This window comes from Carlito syrichta, unplaced genomic scaffold (genome assembly GCF_000164805.1).
Source record: "Carlito syrichta isolate Samal-C Ts95f unplaced genomic scaffold, Tarsius_syrichta-2.0.1 Scaffold308689, whole genome shotgun sequence".
Lineage (NCBI taxonomy): Eukaryota > Metazoa > Chordata > Mammalia > Primates > Tarsiidae > Carlito > Carlito syrichta.
In genome coordinates this window covers 457,824-477,660 of record NW_007252785.1, presented here as the reverse complement: position 1 = coordinate 477,660, position 19,837 = coordinate 457,824, and the positions used below count along the sequence as shown (strand labels likewise).

At 33.5% G+C, this 19,837-nt stretch overlaps 1 protein-coding gene across 1 annotated transcript in view; it reads left to right on the top strand.

The window, feature by feature from the left end:
* SNX13 (sorting nexin 13) overlaps positions 1 to 19,837 on the top strand; it is a 48,903-nt gene that overhangs the window by 10,142 nt on the left and 18,924 nt on the right. Inside the window, exons 5-8 of the mRNA XM_021716317.1 lie at positions 4,334 to 4,403; positions 10,574 to 10,746; positions 16,491 to 16,598; positions 18,588 to 18,698. Of these exons, the coding sequence (XP_021571992.1) occupies positions 4,334 to 4,403; positions 10,574 to 10,746; positions 16,491 to 16,598; positions 18,588 to 18,698 (462 nt within the window). The remainder of the gene's footprint in view (positions 1 to 4,333; positions 4,404 to 10,573; positions 10,747 to 16,490; positions 16,599 to 18,587; positions 18,699 to 19,837) is intronic.

Here is a 19,837-nt window from a genome sequence, read left to right as displayed (position 1 = left end):
TCTCTTTTTTTTTTTTTTTTTTTGGAGTCTCACTTCGTCACCCAGGCTGGAGTGCCATGGAGCACTCATGGCCATCCCGGCGTAAACCTGCTGGGCTCTGGCAATCCTTCCGCCTCAGCCTTCTAAGTAGCTGGAACTACAGGCATGCACTACCTAATTTTGGATTTATTGTAGAGAAAAGGTCTCGCCAAGTTGCCTGGGCTGGTCTTGAACCCGTGGGCTCAGGCAGTCCACTCGCCTCAGCCTCCCGAAGTGCTGGGATTACAGGCTGAGCCACTGAGCCTGGCCTACACTAGTTTCTAAAATAAACTTACTAAAAAAATGTTCTGTTACTATACAAAATATAATTTTTAGCAAAACACTAAACAAATTAGCAATAGTGTTATGTCAGATATTTTATAACTTTTTTTTTTTTTTTTTTGAGTCAGAGTCTCACTGTTGCCCAGGCTGGAGTGCAGTGGCATGCTCATGGCCACCGCAGCCTCAACTCAGGAGATCTTTCTGCTTCAGCCTTCCAAGTAACTGGAACTACAGGTGTTCACCACCATGCCCAGCTATTTTTTTGATTTATTGTAGAGACGTTGGCTCAGGCAGTCTTCTCACCTCAACTTCCAAAAGTGCTGGGATTAACTTAAAATGTTGTTTTCAGGCTATGCTCATTTTATTAACTTAAAATATTGTTTTTTGGCTCATTTTAATATCAGCACTTTGAGAGGCTGAGGCAAGTGGATTGCTTGTGCTCAGGAGTTTCAGACTAGCCTGGTCAACATGGCAAAACCTCGTCTCTACAGTAAAAATAAAAATACAAAAAATTAGCCAAGATGGTGGTGTGTACCACCATGATCACCTAAGCCTAGTAGGTAGAGGCTGTGGTGGTCAAGATCATACCACTGCACTCCAGCCTAGGTGACAGAGAGAGATGTTGACCATAAATACATAGATAATAAAATGTTGTTTTCCTAAATCACTTGGTATCATTGCCATTTACTTTTGTAGTCCAGAGCCATATAACAAAAGAAATTGCTCCTAGAATATGAAGAAAACTTTAAAAATAATGTTTATTACATAGAAAAAGTTTCCAGTTGTGGTGAAACTTTTTCTTGGTTTGAAATTTTCTGGTGTTTACATTTGTAGTGCTTGTGTGTTTGAACACACCAGTACACAATTTTTTAAAAAAATTCATATCTGGAATAAATACATGTTTAAATAAGAGGAATCCCTTTTTTCACATAGTGATACAAATCTGAATAGTCCCTGAATCAAAAAGGGGTTATACTTGAAGTCAGTGACTTGCAGTATTTTGTTATTCCCATAAATCTATTAAATCCAAACTTTTAAGAAGCTAGAGCCTTTCATATTTTTTTAAATAGAGACACATTTTAGTGAATAGCTGCATTTTAAAAATAGTGTAAGATTATAAACTAGATCATGATAGTTTATTTCAATACACTAAGCAAAAGAAATATTCTAAGTGTTTGGTGTTTTACTCATTTTACCGTTGAGATTGGCAGGTAAATTATAAGCATTTCAAGCAGTGCCATAGTAGTTGTATTTGATGAGCTATAATAGTAAATTTGAATTTTCCATTTTTGTCTTAGTGTAATGTTAAAAAACATTTTTCTTCCAAAGAGGTTGAAAATCTTAACTTGGGGAGTACTTTGCAAATTTTGTTTTATTTCAGAATAGCATTTATGCACTTGTTTGAAATTGCAATTGTCTTTTTCTAGCCAGTGTCTATATTTCTAAATCAGATGTAGTCTTATAGTTAACATTTTATCAGTTATACCTTTATTTTCTACTTGGCATTTACTTGTACATTATAAATGTAATTAATGTTTAAGAGACTTTTTTATCAGATTGTTTCTCATGTAATGAAAATAATATTTATTAATTGTACATTTTATATGTGCTAAAATAACGTTTATTTACAAAGTTTTTAAGCAACTTTTAGATTGCATAGTATGACATGCATATTTAAAGTGATAAGAACATTTAGCTTTTTAAATGCAAGGAAACTTTTTACATGCAGGGAAAGTTATCATTATTAATAATGCCTTATTTAAAAAACTATTTTATGTTCCCTATGCTAACTTGTAGCTGGAAGAAGTTATAGTAGATAACATAAATTTGGTAGAATATTTTATTTCCTCTGATTCTTCTTTCACCTAAAAATAATATTAAATAAAGTAAATGTAGTGCTATTTCTATCAAAATGTTTTATTATAGGTCACATGAGCACATAAAAATTAAAGGGCATTCTTTTTCTTTTCAAAGTATTTTCATTCATGTTGTTTTCTGACAGAGATATAGAGCGGGTATTAACACCATTTTGCCAGTGGGAAAAATGAACTACAAAAAAAGAGTAGTTGATACTGTTAAAATCTCTTAAAGTTTCAGTGGTGGAGCCTCAACTAGGCTTAATTTAATTTAATTTAATTTAATTTAATGATTCTGCCACTTGACCAGGGAAGTCTTATGGATTATCTGTGTGGCATTATCACATTTTGCTTCTCTTAACTGTCAATCTTGAATAGATACATTTTTGGCTTTCTTCTTGGAATGCAATTGCCTTAATTTAAATGGCTTTATGTCATAGAGGTGACTGCATTAAAGTCATTTAGATGATTATTTTCATGACTGATAATACCACGTTGTGATTCAAAAGTTCTTCAGATCCTGTGGTTTTTATTTTTTTATTGTTTTTTATTTTTAGTTTTTGAATTGGAGTCTCACTGTCGCCCAGACTGGAATGCAGTGGCATGTTCCTGGCCACTACAACCTTGACTCTGGCGATCTTTCCGCCTCAACACTCCAAGTAGCTGGAACTACAGGTGTGCGCTACCATGCCCGGCTAATTTTTGATTTATTGTAGAGAGGAGGTCTGACCAAGTTGCCCAGGCGGGTCTCAAACCCTTGGACTCAGGCAATCTACTTGCCTCAGCCTCCCAAAGTGCTGGGATTACAGGCTGAGCCACCAAACCCAGCCAAGATCCTATGGTTTTTGAAGTGTGAAGTATGTTTGGATTGTATGTGTTGGAGGTGGTCACCAAGACCACTGCCAGGCTCAGTGATTTGCTCAGAAGCCTCATAGGACTTAGCATAGTCATACTTGTGACTGACTAGGATTTATTACAGTGAAAGGACATAAAGCAAAATCAACAGAGGGGACAGTCCATGGGGCAAAGTCCAAAGGAAATGAGACACATGAGTCCTCCCTCGGGGAATCATATAGAACATACTTACTCCCCTATTCATGAGTTGTGACAGCATGTGAACTGTTGCCATCAGCAGAACTCACTGGGGACTAAGTGCACAGGTTTTCTTATTGGAGGCAGGTCACATAGCACACACCACAATTCTAGCCTCTCAGAAGGAATGCAGGTGTTCAATGTAAACATTGTTTGTACAGATAGTTTAGGTATGGTAAACCACCCATATCGGTTAGAGAATCCTGGGAGCCTGCCCTAAACCTTCAGTTTCCAGGTTCCATTCAGGGGACAACCTCGCAAACATCCTTTCTGTGGACTAATTTCAGGCTGCCATGTTAGCTCTTTTTCTGCACAGTCTGCCTTGCTTATGTGATTATGTTTTCTTCTATGTATGTGTGGGTGTATGTATATGTGGCAAAAACATTTTTTAACTTTAGACCCAAAGGCCATAATTATGAAAACTTCATTTCAGGTTAATCAATAATAATTTTTGTTTGTAGAATTATTTTTAAAAATTATGTAAAAATTATTGTAGTCTGTGAATTCACTTCATTTAATAAGTAATAATGGCTAACATTTGCTGTATTAGGCAGTTTTCTATATGTTTTACCTCTTCTCATTTAACCCTTACATAACCCTGTGACAGAGGTACTGTTATTCTCATTTATAGATAGGGAATCTAAATTAACTAATAAAATTGTTTCTGAATTAACAAAAATATTAAGTTAAAGAATACAGAGCTGCATCTAATGTATTTCAACATTAAAAATTAAAATGTTAACTTAAGAACATATCTACTTATTTTTATCTAGTTTGAATTTTCTTGCCATTTATGGAATATAATTGAAAAGCATCAAGTTACAGTTTATGGAGAAGCAATAAAAGAAAAAATAATCTGATGTATTAAGTTTATTACTCAATTGTTTTGTTTTATAGTTTCTTACTCTTGACTTTTCTCTTGTGTGTATAACTAGAGAGCATTGTTTTGTGTGGAACAGTGGTATATATACAAATAATATAAAGTTTACATGCAGTGAAGATGAGTAATGCATATATGACATAGAATTCTTTAATGCTTTCTTTCTTGTAAGATTAAAAATTTGTTTCCTGATTTTTTTTCTCAGTCTTTAGATGACCTTTCAAGTGTATCTTCAGATGACTCAGTACAACTTCACGCCTACATTTCTGACACTGGTAAGAGACTTTATAGTGTAATTATTACTTTAAAACTATTGATTATTGTATCCCTAAGTTATTTTCCACATGTATTTTTACAAACCACTTTTTTGTTTTGTATTCATATTTTTAAGATTTTTTTTCCTGAGGCATGTTCTTTATTAAATTACATGATATTTATTTACTTATGTGTTTGGGTGTTTCCTGTAAGATTGTCACTATTAACTCATTTGTGACTGCTGACCTGAATTTACTTCATTCCAAATTCTGTTCCTGGTTGCCACTGATGTGAACTTATGTATTTGCAAATTCTGTTTCTGAATGCTGCATCTTTGTCATATGTATGTGTTATTATATTTTGCTTGAAAATGAATAATCAGGCAAGGAAAGAGAAAGTTAATTGAGATAATTATCTGACAACAGCTGTGCAGTGTTGTTATTGATTTACATAGTTGGTAAAAATGACAATTTGATCATTATTTTGTTGCAATTAGTGTTGTGTATTTTCATTTTGATATTTCAGGGTTTTCATATTTCAGCGTTAAAAATAATTTGCCATAATTATGGAAAATGAAGAAATATATGCTGATGAGATTTCTGAGGTCAAAGGTGAATCCAGCTAACTTATTAGTGATAGTAAGACAGATAGTGATGTAATGATACAATGTAAATGAAGAAATATAATGCAGATAATCTATGACAGTGAATCTAGTACTGGTGAGAACAAATCAGACATTGAGTGAACAAAATATAATCCAAAAAGAAACTTAAAAGTGTTTATTGGTAATCCAGGTTTCAAGGTATTTCCAAATGATCCTCCAGGTATAAGCAAAGTTGTTGGACTCTTTACTGAAGATGATTTTATTGAAATGATCGCAACTGCAACTAACAGGCATTATGATCAGATGTACTACAGGTATAAATGACCAAAGAAATAAAAAAAGTGGAGCAGTACTACAGTGTCTGAGATGAAAAAATTTTAGCATTAAATATTTTGATGGGACAAGTGAAGAAAACCGCAATACATGATTCTTGGTCAACACATCCATCAATGACGATGCCTTTTCAAAAATAATGACACAAAATAGACCCCTACACATTTTGTGGTTTTTGCATTTTCCCAATACTGCAGAAATGCAGATTATGCAAAATTGAACCTGTAATAAATTATATTTTAAATAAGTTGAATACTGTGTACAAACTTGAGCAAGAACTTTTCTTGGATGAATCCATGGTACCTCATCATGGAAGACTGTCTTTTTGGATTTATAATTTGAATACAAATAAAAGTACGGAGTGCTAGTCCGAGTGGTTATCTGAGGCACATACTAGCTACATATCAACTTTCAGCTATATTGTGAAAAAGGTGATAACTTAGAAAAGACCATTTCACTTGTCCCTAATGACAGAAGTTTGTGGCAACCAGCTTCAGATTTTTTTTTGTTTTCACCCACTCTCAGTATTAGGAAAGTGAAAAATTTGCCAGTCACAAATGTGATAACATTTGAAAATGCTTATATTCCAAGTGTTTCATCACTGCTAATAAACTCTGAAATTCTTCTTTTCTACTTTGTGCTTTAATCTAGCTGATTACTGCATAATTCTTATTAAACTTTTGGGGGGCAATCATAGTTCAGTATTTGTTTTCATATATGCAAAGTCAGATAGATAACAGGAGTAAATGAAGCCCCCGAGTATAGGAGTTTGCAGAAGTTCAAAAAATGCTTTAATGGCGTAAGAAAGCTCTGAATTCTTTGTGATCATTCAGCATAAGTGCAGGATTGTTTGGCAACTGATAGTTTCCATCACTGCCAATGAGTTATTAGACAATGCTAGTGAGTATTAGATAATGATATCTTTCTTTATATAGGAGAGTGTTTGTAATATTACATACTGAAATGTAAGAATACTGAAGTGTATATACCTCAACTCAGTTTCATGCTTACATTTCAGATACTGAAAATTTTTATAGTAGAAATGTAACTTAGAAGATATTAATTTGCATTTTTAAAAAGATATTTCTTTAGCTTCTCGCTGGAACTGGAGTCTCAATATACATTCTGCTGCCAGATTTGTGGAATAAATTATTTCTAACTTGCTGATTCTATTGTTTCTTTAACTTTTACAAATAGTTTGTTCATAGATTGCTCTGCTTTTAAAGGTCATTAAATAACACTGTTGTTATCAATAAACTCAGAGGTCTTACTGCTTTTCTTTCTAGCCTTTGATATAATTGCTCCAATTTTTTCTTCCTTAAATTTTAAAATTCGTTTAAAATGTCTATGTCCTTTGTCAGCTTGTCTTCTGAATGTGAGAGCCTTTGTTAAAGTGCAGACATCTAGTATTTGTCCTTTTATTTCTTGGAGATCTGAAACTTTTACATCTAAAGAAAGACACTCATGTATATATTTCTAATATTGATCTTTCTTCTGAGAGTTGTAATTTTCTAGCTGCTTTGTTCATTTGTTCATTTATTCAACAAATATTTATTAGCTTCTTAAAATGTATGAAAGCAACATGCTAGACATTTTAATTTAATTAAATTTAACTTAATTTTTTGAGTCAGGGTTTTACTCTGTTGCTCAGGCTGGAGTACAATGGCATGATCACAGTTCAGTGCAGCCTCAACTTCCTTGGCTTAGGTGATCCTTCCACCTCAACCTCCTGAGTAAGTGGGACTACAAGTGCACGCCACCACACCCAGCTAATTTTTAAATCTTTTTGTAGAGCCGAGGTCTGGCTATGTTGCCCAGGCTGGTCTCAGACTCCTGGGCTCAAGCAATTCTCCCTATGCTAGACACTTTTAATAAATTATTTGCCAGACAAACTTATGTATAGATCCTGTAGTGGCAGCATAGTATAGTAGTTAAGAGTACAACTATTTGACTGAATTGCTTGGGCTCAAACCTCAGCTCTGCCACTAGTTGGGTGAACTTGAACGAGTTCCTAACTTCTTTGTACCTCAATTTTCTTATCAGGAAAATGAGATGATAATTATAATTCCTACCTTCATAGGATTGTTGTGGTACTAATTAACTAATTTTATTAGTAAATATACATGATAGGCATCATATATTAGTGCTTGTTCAATAAATATTTATTTTATCAATTGGACTTCATTTCTAGAGCCTGTGTTCTTAACATCTCTGTTTCAGGAAGTGGGAACAGTCTAGTGCAGTGCTATTCAAAGAGTGGTCCTTCTTCCTTCATTGAGAAATCTTGGATTAAAAAATATTGGCTAAAGTAAACAATGTGATTAGTGATGAGAATGCTTTCTTGTATTACTATCTTCTCTCTTTTCTGTTCCTTGCTGTTCTCCTGGGTCTTGTTAATTCCTAATTGGTTATGCCTAATTGACCTCTGCTTTCTATTTTTCATTTCTAAACCTATCTTGGACACAACCAGTAAAGCCAGTCCCTTGTTGTCATGCTAACTAACTCTGTTGAGAAATGGTGATTATCTCACTTGATGAGAAAGTGTTGTGCTATTTGATCTGCTTAGGTCTCTTGAAAGAGAGATGATTGGAAAAGGTGAATTGTGAGTAATAGTGCTACCTAAATTTAAGGCCTCTGTGTAGAGCAAGAGGACCAAAGTGTATTCCTAGTCTTACATATTGTCACATCAGAAACAGTGATATTAGATGGAAAGGGAATAAAAGGCAATTTGTAGCTTTTTGTACTCGGATCTCACCTCTGAGGGGACATCATAAATCTAGCAAACTACCCGAGTGTCCCTGCTCGGGGCATAAAGAGACTGCTGGTGATTATACAGGACAAACTTAAGCCAGTGCAAGTTTTTCAAAAATGTATATTTCCTTGAAGTTTTCCATTCAAATTGCACAAAAAAAGAGTAAAGAGATAGAATATATACTGAGATACATGTTTAAAAAAGTTAGTTGCCATTACATGGAAAGATAATGTCCCTTCACATCATTTTCAAACAACAGACTGAACAATAAGTTATATATTATTAATATGGGAGAAAGAAAATGAGACTGCATTGTCTGCTTGAATAGAAAAACACAGGTGGAAGATGTCAAATTACTACTGCACTACATGTATCAGTGAACCTGCAATGCATGTCAGTGACTGTTTCACATGTTACCATACCTTAGAAAAATAAAAGATCTAACATTTTAATTTTGTTGGCATGAATAAGTTCCTCAATGTGCAAACTTCTGTTATAAGCCAAATATCATTACAATAAAATAATTGATTCCAACGCTATAGTATTTAATATGAGGTGATTCGTTTTACTATTTCATAAAAAAGTGCAGTCGAGTTGCTGGTAGGTGGTCTGCAAGTTGTCTCCAAGTGCAGACGGTTAGAAGAAAGTGCAGATCTTAGGAAAATTTTCAGGAAAGTCTAAGGGAAGTTTCTGTTTGAGTGTTCTTGCCAGTATAGATTTCTGACTTTTATGTTTTTAATTTACTAAGAAGCTACAGATGTCTTCCTTTGCCCAGTTATATACAAAACAGCAAAGTATTTAGCTCCAAAACTTGACCACTTTTATTCACAATTACAGATCAATGTAATCTATTATTTCAAGATCAATTTTAGACTTCTGGTGAGTGTAGTAGTCTAAACTGCTATGGGGAATCCTCCTTTCCTCACATAGAAGGGCTGAAAACAACATTATAAATAGCAGACGGAAAATCTACGGGTGTCATAAACCATGAGGAAAAACAAATTCAGAAAGTGAAGAGTTGTTGAAGCAAGGAGGCTGTGGTAGCATAAAGACTACTGTCTTGATTTTGATAGCATTTTTGTGCTCTCAAGTTTTGAAGAGGCAGGATGGGACCAGGGTCATGAGAAGCTGGAACCAAGTCCCTTACAGAAAGCCCAGAGTCACAAAGGGCAGCTTGATGTGAAAGAGGAACTAGAACTTAGCCTACATTCAGCAGAGGGAATAAGAAATGTCCAGATCATTGTTGGAAATGTTATCTATTACCCGCAAGAAATTGAAAGACCAGCTGTGTTCCATCATGGATATGTCTGCATTTAGCTGTCCCCAAGTGATTGTATACCACAGGGTCCTGAGCCAGAGTTAATATTAAAATTATCTCTGAGCCACTAAAACCAATGATTAGAGTGGTGACACTATTCAGTGTGAATGCTTCTGTGGCTCAGGACACTCATAACACCCAGGGAGAAACAACACCTGCTGAAAATGAGCCTACAAAAAGCAATTAAAAGACACAGGAAGAAATATGAACCACAATAGGGAGAGTGAGCAGAGCAAGAAAATTAGGTAATTTGCATCGTAAGAACTTGGAGATGGCAATCTTAATAGACTTTAAGTATGTTAAAAATACTGATAGAGATAAAACCTAAGACAAGAATAAACATGGGAAAAGAACCAGGTAAAACTCTAGAAATAAAGAAAATACAGTGATTGAAATTAAGGTTAGAGGATGAATTGAGAAACAGATTACAGATGAGGAGAGACTCAACAAACTTTTGGAGACCTGACTTAGGGTAGAATAGAGCACAGCAAGATAAAGAAATGGAAAACCCGGAAGATAAGTTAGAAAAAAATGATTGAAAGTGCATCTCCTTACTTAAGATTAGTACAAAATGGGAGCAGGCTTTGATTTTGAAGACTACCTGATTTGGATGGTATGTGGCAAACCAGTAGCAAAATGGTTAAAAAAAATCCTCAGAATAATCTGCACTTGTGAATTGTTGAATATTATCAAAGAAATAATTTCCATAATATAAATCTTATCCTGTTGCTTTTGCTGTCTGTTTGGTGGAATAGATTTTAATTATATTACAACTGAATAGTGAAGGCTATTTTGAAAGGTTATTCTTTTTGTTTGCTATTTTTTTCTCTGTTACATGTAAGAAACTGTAATGCAACACTCTGAGGTGATAGTGTGGTAATGTCACTAATGATAGATAAAAGCTCTTTGGGAAGAGAAAGAATCCATAGTAGACATCACATTATGGTTCATGGTGTCGTCATAAACTTCGAGTTTAGTGTGTATTATGGCCATTGTATGTAATACCTTATTGATGTGCGTATAGAGGATTGGAATCTGTTTTATTCTTTGGTGACATCCTTTTGTCCCAGTCTGTCATTTCGGATTCATCTTCATTTCATGTTGTCTTTTTTGTTTGTTTTTGTTCTTCATCTTCCTCCTTTTTGTGTCTTTTGTTCCTCTTCATTTCATTTTAAATGACTAGTATATGCTGACTATGACCCATATGCTGTGGCAGGCGTTTGTAATGACCATGGCAAGACATATGCTTTATATGCCATCACCGTACACCGGCGCAATCTAAACAGTGAGGAGGTGTGGAAAACCTACCGTCGTTACAGTGACTTCCATGACTTCCACATGAGAATCACTGAACAGGTAAGGGGTTTTTAAAACTTGTATACTTTAAATTGTTTCTTGATTTGATTTTTATTCTAAGTAGTTCTGAGAGTGTTCAGATTCTGACCAAAGATAACAAAAGAAATAAATTACGAATTTTTCATATAATCAGCATAGATCTTAGAATGAATGAATTGGAGCATTTAACCAATAAATCAAATGTTGAGTACCTGAGCCAGTCCTAACCATTGTACTGCTGACAAAATATTAATGGTATACCTTGGAAAATAAAAATAAATTTATATTTCTGATTTAAAAGTGGGGGGGGCTTTGCAGAGAGGTACCTGAGTTTAGTTGAAGATGCGATTGCTATAAAACATTTTGTGCTCCTGTTTTTGGAGTCATAAATTTAAAGCTGTTATTTTAAATGGCAGCCTCATTCAACAGTATAACCATTGAATATTTGATTTGTTACTTAAATTATTTTGAAATACAGTCTAAAATAAATTTAATATTAACCAGGAAATATTTTTTAATTCTTACTAAATACAGCCCTCTTGTTTTACACAAGTAACTATAAAGACCACTTAATGATAACAAATGTAGATAAATTATTTCCTGTCCTATGTTTATTTTATTTTATTTTTAAAATTTTTTTATTTTAAAGATCTGGGTTACAATTCAGGGTTAGGTATACAAATGTTCATTATGCAGGTACCCTTGTTGATAAGGTATGTCCCCCCTCTCCTGGCAAATTTCCATTACTGCCAATCCCACCTCCCTTTCCCCCAACACCGCTCTTCCCAACCCCCCCAGCAGTTTCCCCGCTACCGCCAATCCTTTTCTTACAGTATTGCGATAATTGTTCAAGGTCCGCTTATGAGTGAGAACATGTGATACTTGGTTCTGTGTTTCTGTGATAGATCACTCAGTATTTTAGACTCTAAGTCCATCGAAGTTGCCATGAAGTTCATAATTTTGTCCTTCTTTCTGGCTAAGCCAGCATCTTAATGAAGAAATACTAGAGACATCTCTAGATTAGGAACAAAAAATGAAAATGTTTGCTATCTCTGCTACAATTCAACATTTTACTAGAGGAGCTAGGCAATGAAATGAGATTAGGTAATTTAATCAGAGATATAAGAATTGTTAAAGAAACAGTAATACTCTATTTGTAGATGGTATGCCTGTCCTATTTTTATATTAAATACTTTAGCTTACCAACTTAGAAGAAAATAAAATATCACCAGATGACTTGGAATAGGTAATTTTCATATAAAATTTAACTCTTGAAAGTCTTTTGATTAATTCCAAGTTTTTAGGTATATAACTACCATTAAAACAATAAAAATAATAAGGGTGACATCTGATTGCATAAACTAATGCTTTGAAATGACATTGTACTACTTTAGAAATCAGAAAGTATCTTTTTTCACCTAAGATAGTGAAAAAAATATGGTTGACACTATGTTAATTTTATTAAAATATTTTGTGGATAGAATGAGATAAATTATTAATAGTTTAAAAGGTATTAAAAACAGGTTAGTGTTGACTTCTGAAGCCTATATTAAGAGCACTATTTTGAATTATGTTCATAAGGAAGCTAACTGTGGACATGTCTGGTGTTTGTTCTTTTTTGACTAGATCTTCATGTTTAGCTTGATTTGTTTGCAAAGGTGAAAGAGTTTTCTGACCCACGTTGAAGAAATATTTGCTGTACTTTTGCAAATATTACCTGTTTGGTATTGCTTTTTTTTGAGTTGGAATCTCACTCTATCACCCAGGCTAGGGGGCAGTGGCACGCTCCCAGCCACTGCAGCCTCAACCTGCTGGACTCCTGTGATCCTTCTGCCTCAGCCTTCCAAATAGCTGGAACTACAGGCATGTGCTACCACGCCTGGCTAATTTTTTTTTTTGACTTATTGTAGCGACGAGGTCTTGCCAAGTTTTCTGGGTGGGTCTCGAATCCGCAGTCTCAGGCAATCCTTTCGCCTCGTCCTCCCAAAGTACTGGGATTACAGGCTGAGCTACCGAGCCCAGCCTGGTTATTGTATTAAAAGCATATAGCTCATTTATCTCTTTATTTTCATACTTCCACTTTAACCAAACATGATGATTTTAAAAATAATTTGAATTGCTTTGAGTAGTTTTATTTACTTGCAAGTTACTGAGAATTTGGTTTAATGGAAATTTTCTTTGTGCTAATAGTTGTAATTTTCTTTCTAGTATTAAGAGGAATAATCATTGCCTAATTTAAATGTTCTAGACTAATACTGGAAACATTACATATTGACCAAATATAAGTGAAGAACATAATATTTTACATACTGACCAAATATAATTGAAGAACATATTTTTTATTTAAAAAAAAAAAAGAGCTTTGTTAAGAGGGCAGTTATACAGAAATTTCCCTTTTAAATTTAGCACCCAAAATTAAATGAAATTGATACAGCACAATTCCTTTTTCACACAACTCAGTGCAGGTAAAGTGGACATGTTTTGACTTGGTGTTTCTTATCACGTCACAGTAGTTGCAGTCATTTAATTGTTTGGATTGCTCATAGTGCTTGAGAGATTAAAAACTTAGCTTTTAAATGAAAATTAGGTTTTAGTAAAATATTAAGCATTTTGTAAATAAAGACTTAGGCTGTTTGCCTTGTAGTTTTGCCATATCTTTGTTTTTAAATCTCAAATCTCTTATAAAAGAATGGAAGAAAAAGACAGTGACTTGTAATTCAACAGTTGATAACAGCAGTCTGCTGACATGAATAAATGTGAATTCCATAGAGCTCTTAAAGTAAAATTATTTTAAAACAGGTTTCATTTTGCTTATTTAATTTTGTGATAAAAACTTTTTCCCAGCCGAAATATATGAACTATCATTTATTTTATTTAAATATTTTTAATAGTCTAATTTGGTATTTTTATGGAGAAGACCTATAAAGATTAAAATAAAATAATTAAGATAGTAAATGTTATATTATTTTAGAAATGGCCTAAACTCATTCATTTATTCAGCAAATATTTATTGAGCTTCTCCTGTGTGACTGGCATGCTTCTTGATGCTAGCAACATAACAGGGAACAAGACTGGCCAAGTCCTCGCCTCTAGGATCTTATATTCCACTAACTACAGTGATTTCTGTTTTATTGGGTGAAATCTACATAATTATGGCTAAAATACTAGTGACAATGCTAAGTATTCATTAGGATAACTGAGTAAAAGTTATGTGCCTATATTTGAAAAGTTTTGAACTCTTTCAATACAAAATTTTAAACTTGCTCTATAAAGTTTACAGTACTGTATTAGGAATCTAAGCCTGATTGATTTAATGCAGAAAAATAAGATTTTTATTTTGGAATGTCTGTGATTTATATGTAGTATTTGAGTTCTTTGTAAATATTGAAATACTCTTTTAAAAAAAATTTTATTATTAAGATGTGGGATACAATTCAGGGTTAGGTATATAAACATTGATCATGCAGGTACCCTTGTTGATGAGGTATGCCCCTCCCTCCCCTAGCAGTTTCCCTCAGCTGCCAATCCCACTTAATATTTGTGAGTTTTTAGGGTAAATTTCTAATTTTTTTACAGGTCTTTAAAAATATCTTTATGACTTTTTGGCAGAGAGAATTATATTACTTTTTAGGAAATGGGCTACCTTTTGCTTGTACTTACAAATAATAAATAACAAGCTTATAATGAATTAATATTGAGTATAAAATTTCCCATTTTTCTCTTATGTTGATAGTTTGAGAAAACTGTCTAGTGATTTGTATTTTTCTTCTAGACAGATAACTTAACAATGGATTTGTTTTGATGATTTAGACTTTAAGAAAACTATGTTGTGATGTTTAATTTTTTATGAATAAAATTTAAAATTTTAAAGTTTCTGAAATAAATTGTGGTTTAATGGATACTGTCGTATTCCCTTGGCATATTAATTTGTAAGGGTTGCCATAACACCACACACTGAGTGACCTAAACAACCGAAATTAATTTTCTTATAGTTCTGGAGGCCAGAAGTTCAAGATCAAGGTGTTGGCAAGTTTGGTTTCTTGTGAGACCTCTCTTCTTGGCTTATGAAGGCCACTTTCTTGCTGTGTCCTCACATGATCTTTTCTCTGTGTTTATGCATTACTGGTGTCTCTTAGTGTGTCCAGATTTTCTCTTATAAAAATGACTAGTCAGATTGGGTTAGAGCCCACCCTCAGGGACTCATTTTAACTTAATCACATTTTTAAAGGCACGTCTCTGAATGTAGGAGCAATCTAAGGTACAGAGGTTAAGGCTTTAACAAAATAGGAATTTGGGGGAAATACAGTTTAGGCCCATAATACTTGGTAATGCCAGAATAAACTATGTATTATCTAAAAGTGAGTCAGTTGTTTAAGATAATGTGAATAAATAATATTGCAAGAAATTAAATATCTATTAGGATATCCAAAATTTACTTTTTGGAAAAGTAAATTTGTTTCCAAAAGTATGATTTTTTTTTTTTAAAGAATGTAATTTATATAAACAGGTACTCTCCATTGGACATTCATTGAAGACCCATTTCTGATACTTTTGTGAAGCACCAAATTGTGAATATATCACTATAGCATAATGTTTTCTGTTATTCCCTCTGCCCTTTTTTGTTTTTCTTGCCATTATTAGAGCAAAAGAACTACTTTTGCATTTCATATGAAATGTATAATGAACTTGTTCACAGTTTAGCTCTAAACACCCATCCGATTTCTTACTCTATTTAAAAATTTGCCAGAATCTTTTAGTTTTGGGATGGAAAGTTATCCTAATTGTCTTTACTTCTTCTTCTCTTTAATTTTTGAACCAGGTATTCATTTTCTTTATAGAGACATTGTTGTTTTAAACAAATAATGATTTTTAAAAGTTTGTTTCACTTTAGGGTATGTATCACTTGGGCAAAGCAATGAGGCTGCTTGAAATTTCAGGCACTAGGCTGTTGGCTAGATGCAGGCACTAGCTAAATGGCATTGCTCTTAAACTATGTTAGCAGCTTGTATGGTTAATAATCTGTATTTTAGCAAAGTTTAACAAATTACTATCATGAAACTTTGAAGATGTACCCAAATGTTAAGTGTGTAGAATCTAGACTTACAGTGTGTATATTTACTTTGTGGCTTTACAAAGACAAAATATTGCTGATGGCTCTTAACTTTTTATTGTCGTTGGTGTAATCTATAAGCTTATTTTTAATGTGGCTGATGGGGCAGAGGTATCAGTGTTTATTATAGCTTATATGGAGTTTTAATATAGCACTGTCTTTATTTTAAAATTTGCCTTTTCTCCTCTTAATAATTACCTATTGTGAGGATTAATTGAAGTTATTAATATTAAAAAATGCTTCTTTATTTGATTTTTTAACAAGCAAGGAACATATAATTTTGATTAAAAGTTTTATTTGCCAGTAATTTATTCATGCCAAAGGGTTGTTAAGGAAAATATTTTAAGCCTTTTTTTTATGAAAATTTGAACAATCTGAAAATTAGAGAGACTATTAGAATGAAACTCTGCATCAATACTCATCTTCATCAGTTATCGAAATTGGTCATTCTTGATTGAAAATACTTTTTATAACATAACATTAGAGCTGTGTTTGGGGGTATATTTTGACGATAATGTTTATTTTCTGATTTTTGCATAATATAAAATATAAAATTATCTACTGATTTGTTTTATGTGTAGAGAAATTGTCACTTGGGAAATTTTTTTGTCTTTTTTGAAAAACTAAGTACTCTTGAATGTATTTTATTTTAAAGTTTGAAAATCTATCAAGCATACTGAAGCTTCCTGGTAAAAAGACTTTTAATAATATGGATAGAGATTTTTTAGAAAAGAGAAAAAAGGATCTAAATGCATATTTGCAGGTAAGTTCGTGTTTATTATTGTCCATAGAGTTACACTTGATGTATCACACAGGTACAACGGATTTGTTTATTAGATAATGTTTTTATTGTAATAATGGGATAGCTGCCACTTTTGAGCTTGTGATATACAGTCTGCTTGGTAATTTATAACTATTATTTCTGTGCTTATTGATTAACTTAGAAGTTTTCTGGATACTCAGTGTTAGAGATTTTGCTTGTTCACATTTAGATATGTACACATATACATACACAAATACCCATTTCAGGTTACTGTAAAGTCTAGGTATTTTATGGTAGACTAGATAGTTAAGTGTTTCCAGTTAGTATATCAAAAGCTAACAGAGTTCTATTCCCAGTCAAATGTGTGTAGCTGCCTCCCATGGTCCAGAATGATTCTAAGGCTTCTAAAATTATAGAATAATTCAAGAGAGGACCATTTGTAATGTGTAGCATCTAGGGCATATAGTTTGCTGTTGTGGAATAACAAAACACGTCTTAAAAGTTACTTATTGCATCAACTGTTAAAACTCCCAATAATAACTTTGTTTTAGACTTGAGTACCTAGGTGCCACATACAATAACAACAACAAGTGATGGTTTTTTGTACTAATTAATGACTTAAGTTTTCTCATTTATTAGACAAGGCATCAGCATGTGTTTATATTGTTTCATTATTTAGCTCCCCATCCTCTGCAACAAGGGTCAGTAAACTACAGCCTGCAGACGACATCCAGCCTCCCACCTGTTTTCACTAAGAGCTGTATTGGAGCACAACCACCCCTTTGGTTTAATATCTTCTTTAGCTGCTTTTGCAAACAGTAGAGTTGAGTAGTTACAGCAAGGACTCTATGGACCACGCAACCTAAAATAATTACTATCTGACCTTTTGTAGAAAAAGTTTGTTGACCTTTGCCTTTGAATGTAGTGAAACTTAGATTATACACGTACTGGGTATTTTGTTTGGAAGGTTTTCTCTCTTAAATTTTTGTAACTGATTGGATTTATTTTTAGCTATATTGTAATTCCATGTTATTATTATGTACTGAAAGGATAGCAAAAACACATACATCTATGATGTTATTTGCCTTTGTCTTCTCCTGGCTTCAAGCTGGATGTCTGATATCATTTGTATGACCCTTATCAAACATTTGTACTTTTTTAAGGGCCAACGTCAGTTCCATCAATATCTGTATCGTTTATAAGATTTTAGAAAATAATCCCCCTTTTCCAAATCTGGCGTTATAATGTATTTTTAAAATGTCACTGTATTGTCTTAGCTAATAAAGTTGGATATGTTAAAACTTGTTTCTAGCCGGGCTCAGTGGCTCAGCCTATAATCCCGCACTTTGGGAGGCTGAGGTGAGTGGATTGCCCGAGCCTGCGGGTTCGAGACCCACCTGGACAGCTTGGTGAGACGTCATCTCTACAGTAAATCAAAAAATTAACTGGGCATGGTAGCACGCACCTGTAGTTCCAACTACTTGGAAGGCTGAGGTAGAAGGATCTCCGGAGCCCAGCAGGTCGAGGCTGCGATGGCTGGGAGCGTGTCGCTGCACTCCAGTCTGGGTGACAGAGTGAGACTCCAACTCAAAAAAAAAAACAAAAAACCTTGTTTCTTAGAGAACAAGTTTTGTTTAAGTTATTTTATGGATTTGATTTCATAAAACTCTGCTTCTGTTTAATGTTAGCTCTATAATTAATGTGCAAATAACATAAGAATTTTCTAATATGAATCTTCTTAGTATAAGGTATAAGGCCTGAAATAGTGTATTCAAACAACATTAGATGCACTGAAAGTCAAAATAGCAGATGGAAAGAATATACATCAAACTGTTAATTGTCATAAAATTATTGGTGATTTTAGCAGTATACTTTTTTAAAAACTTAAAATTCTTTACTATACATTCTTAACTTTTCATGGACTGAAATTATAAACAGTTAATTTTTGGCATCGTATCAGCTAAAGATATATCTCTTTTTCCCTGTTAGTTACTGTTAACTCCTGAAATGATGAAAGCCTCCCCAGCTTTGGCGCACTGTGTGTATGACTTCCTGGAGAACAAAGCCTACAGTAAAGGAAAGGGGGATTTTGCTCGCAAGGTAAGCAGATCATTGCTTTGGGTTTCTTTTTAGGTACATTGTTTTTAATAAAATAAATTTAGAGCTATATGTTTGTTTTAAAGGCACAAAATTTTATTAAAATCTCCTTGGCATGTTTATCACTATTGATAGGAGGAGTATCTATGTATAAACTCCTGTCTTTACATTTAGATTATAATCCAGCAGACGCTTGAAAGAAGGAATAAAAACCTTTTGAAATAGTGCACTGAGTTTGTCTAACGCAGGTCACAAATCTTTCATTTTCTTGGGAAGGAAATGTTTCTTACTGGGAAGAAGTGTCTTTTACAGGATAAGGTAAGGGTAAGAAAGTATTAAACAGAATGTGTTCTGAAAGTATTTATGCCATCTGAGTAAAATCTTTATTATTTAAAAAATTTTGAACAATTTGAAATAGGATACAAGACCTATATTTGGAATAAGATGTTAGGTTCAGACAGTAAATGATTTTAGTGCTCACATTGGGCTGGATAGCTTAGTGGGTAAGAACACAAGCTTTGAAATCATACAACCTTTTGTTCCAATCCCTAATCAGCTATTTACTAGCTGTGAACTTGTTACTGGTCACTTGTTACTGATGACCATATTATTGAACCTTTAGTGCTTTAGATTCCTCAAGAAATGAAGATGTTAATCCTCATTTCAGAGCACTGTGTGAATCATGCAGTAGTCTGTGTTTTACAGTTCCTGGCAAATGACTTCTGAATTAGTGCTTGCTCTTAGTAGCAGTGGTGATGGGAGCTTCAGCAGCAGCATTTGGGGAGCTGGGTGAAGGGTATGCAAAACTCTGCATTATTTTTACAACTTTTTATATGTTTAAATTATTTCAAAATGAAAATTTAAAAAGGACTTCCCCACCTTTACTGCTCTCCCTAAAAGACTAACTTTTTTACAAAAATGAAGGAATTAGTACAAAATAAGTCAGAATTAACAATTTTAGGTACAAGAAGTTCATATGATCAGTAATGCAGGATTTTAATGTCCTAATGGATGATAACATTTCTAAATTGAATGTTTTGTTTTAATAACAAGTTTCAGGACCGACCTGACAGTGGTGGTGGTGGGGGGGGGGGGATATGAAAATATCTGTATATTTTATGATTGAAATAATTGAGTTTAAA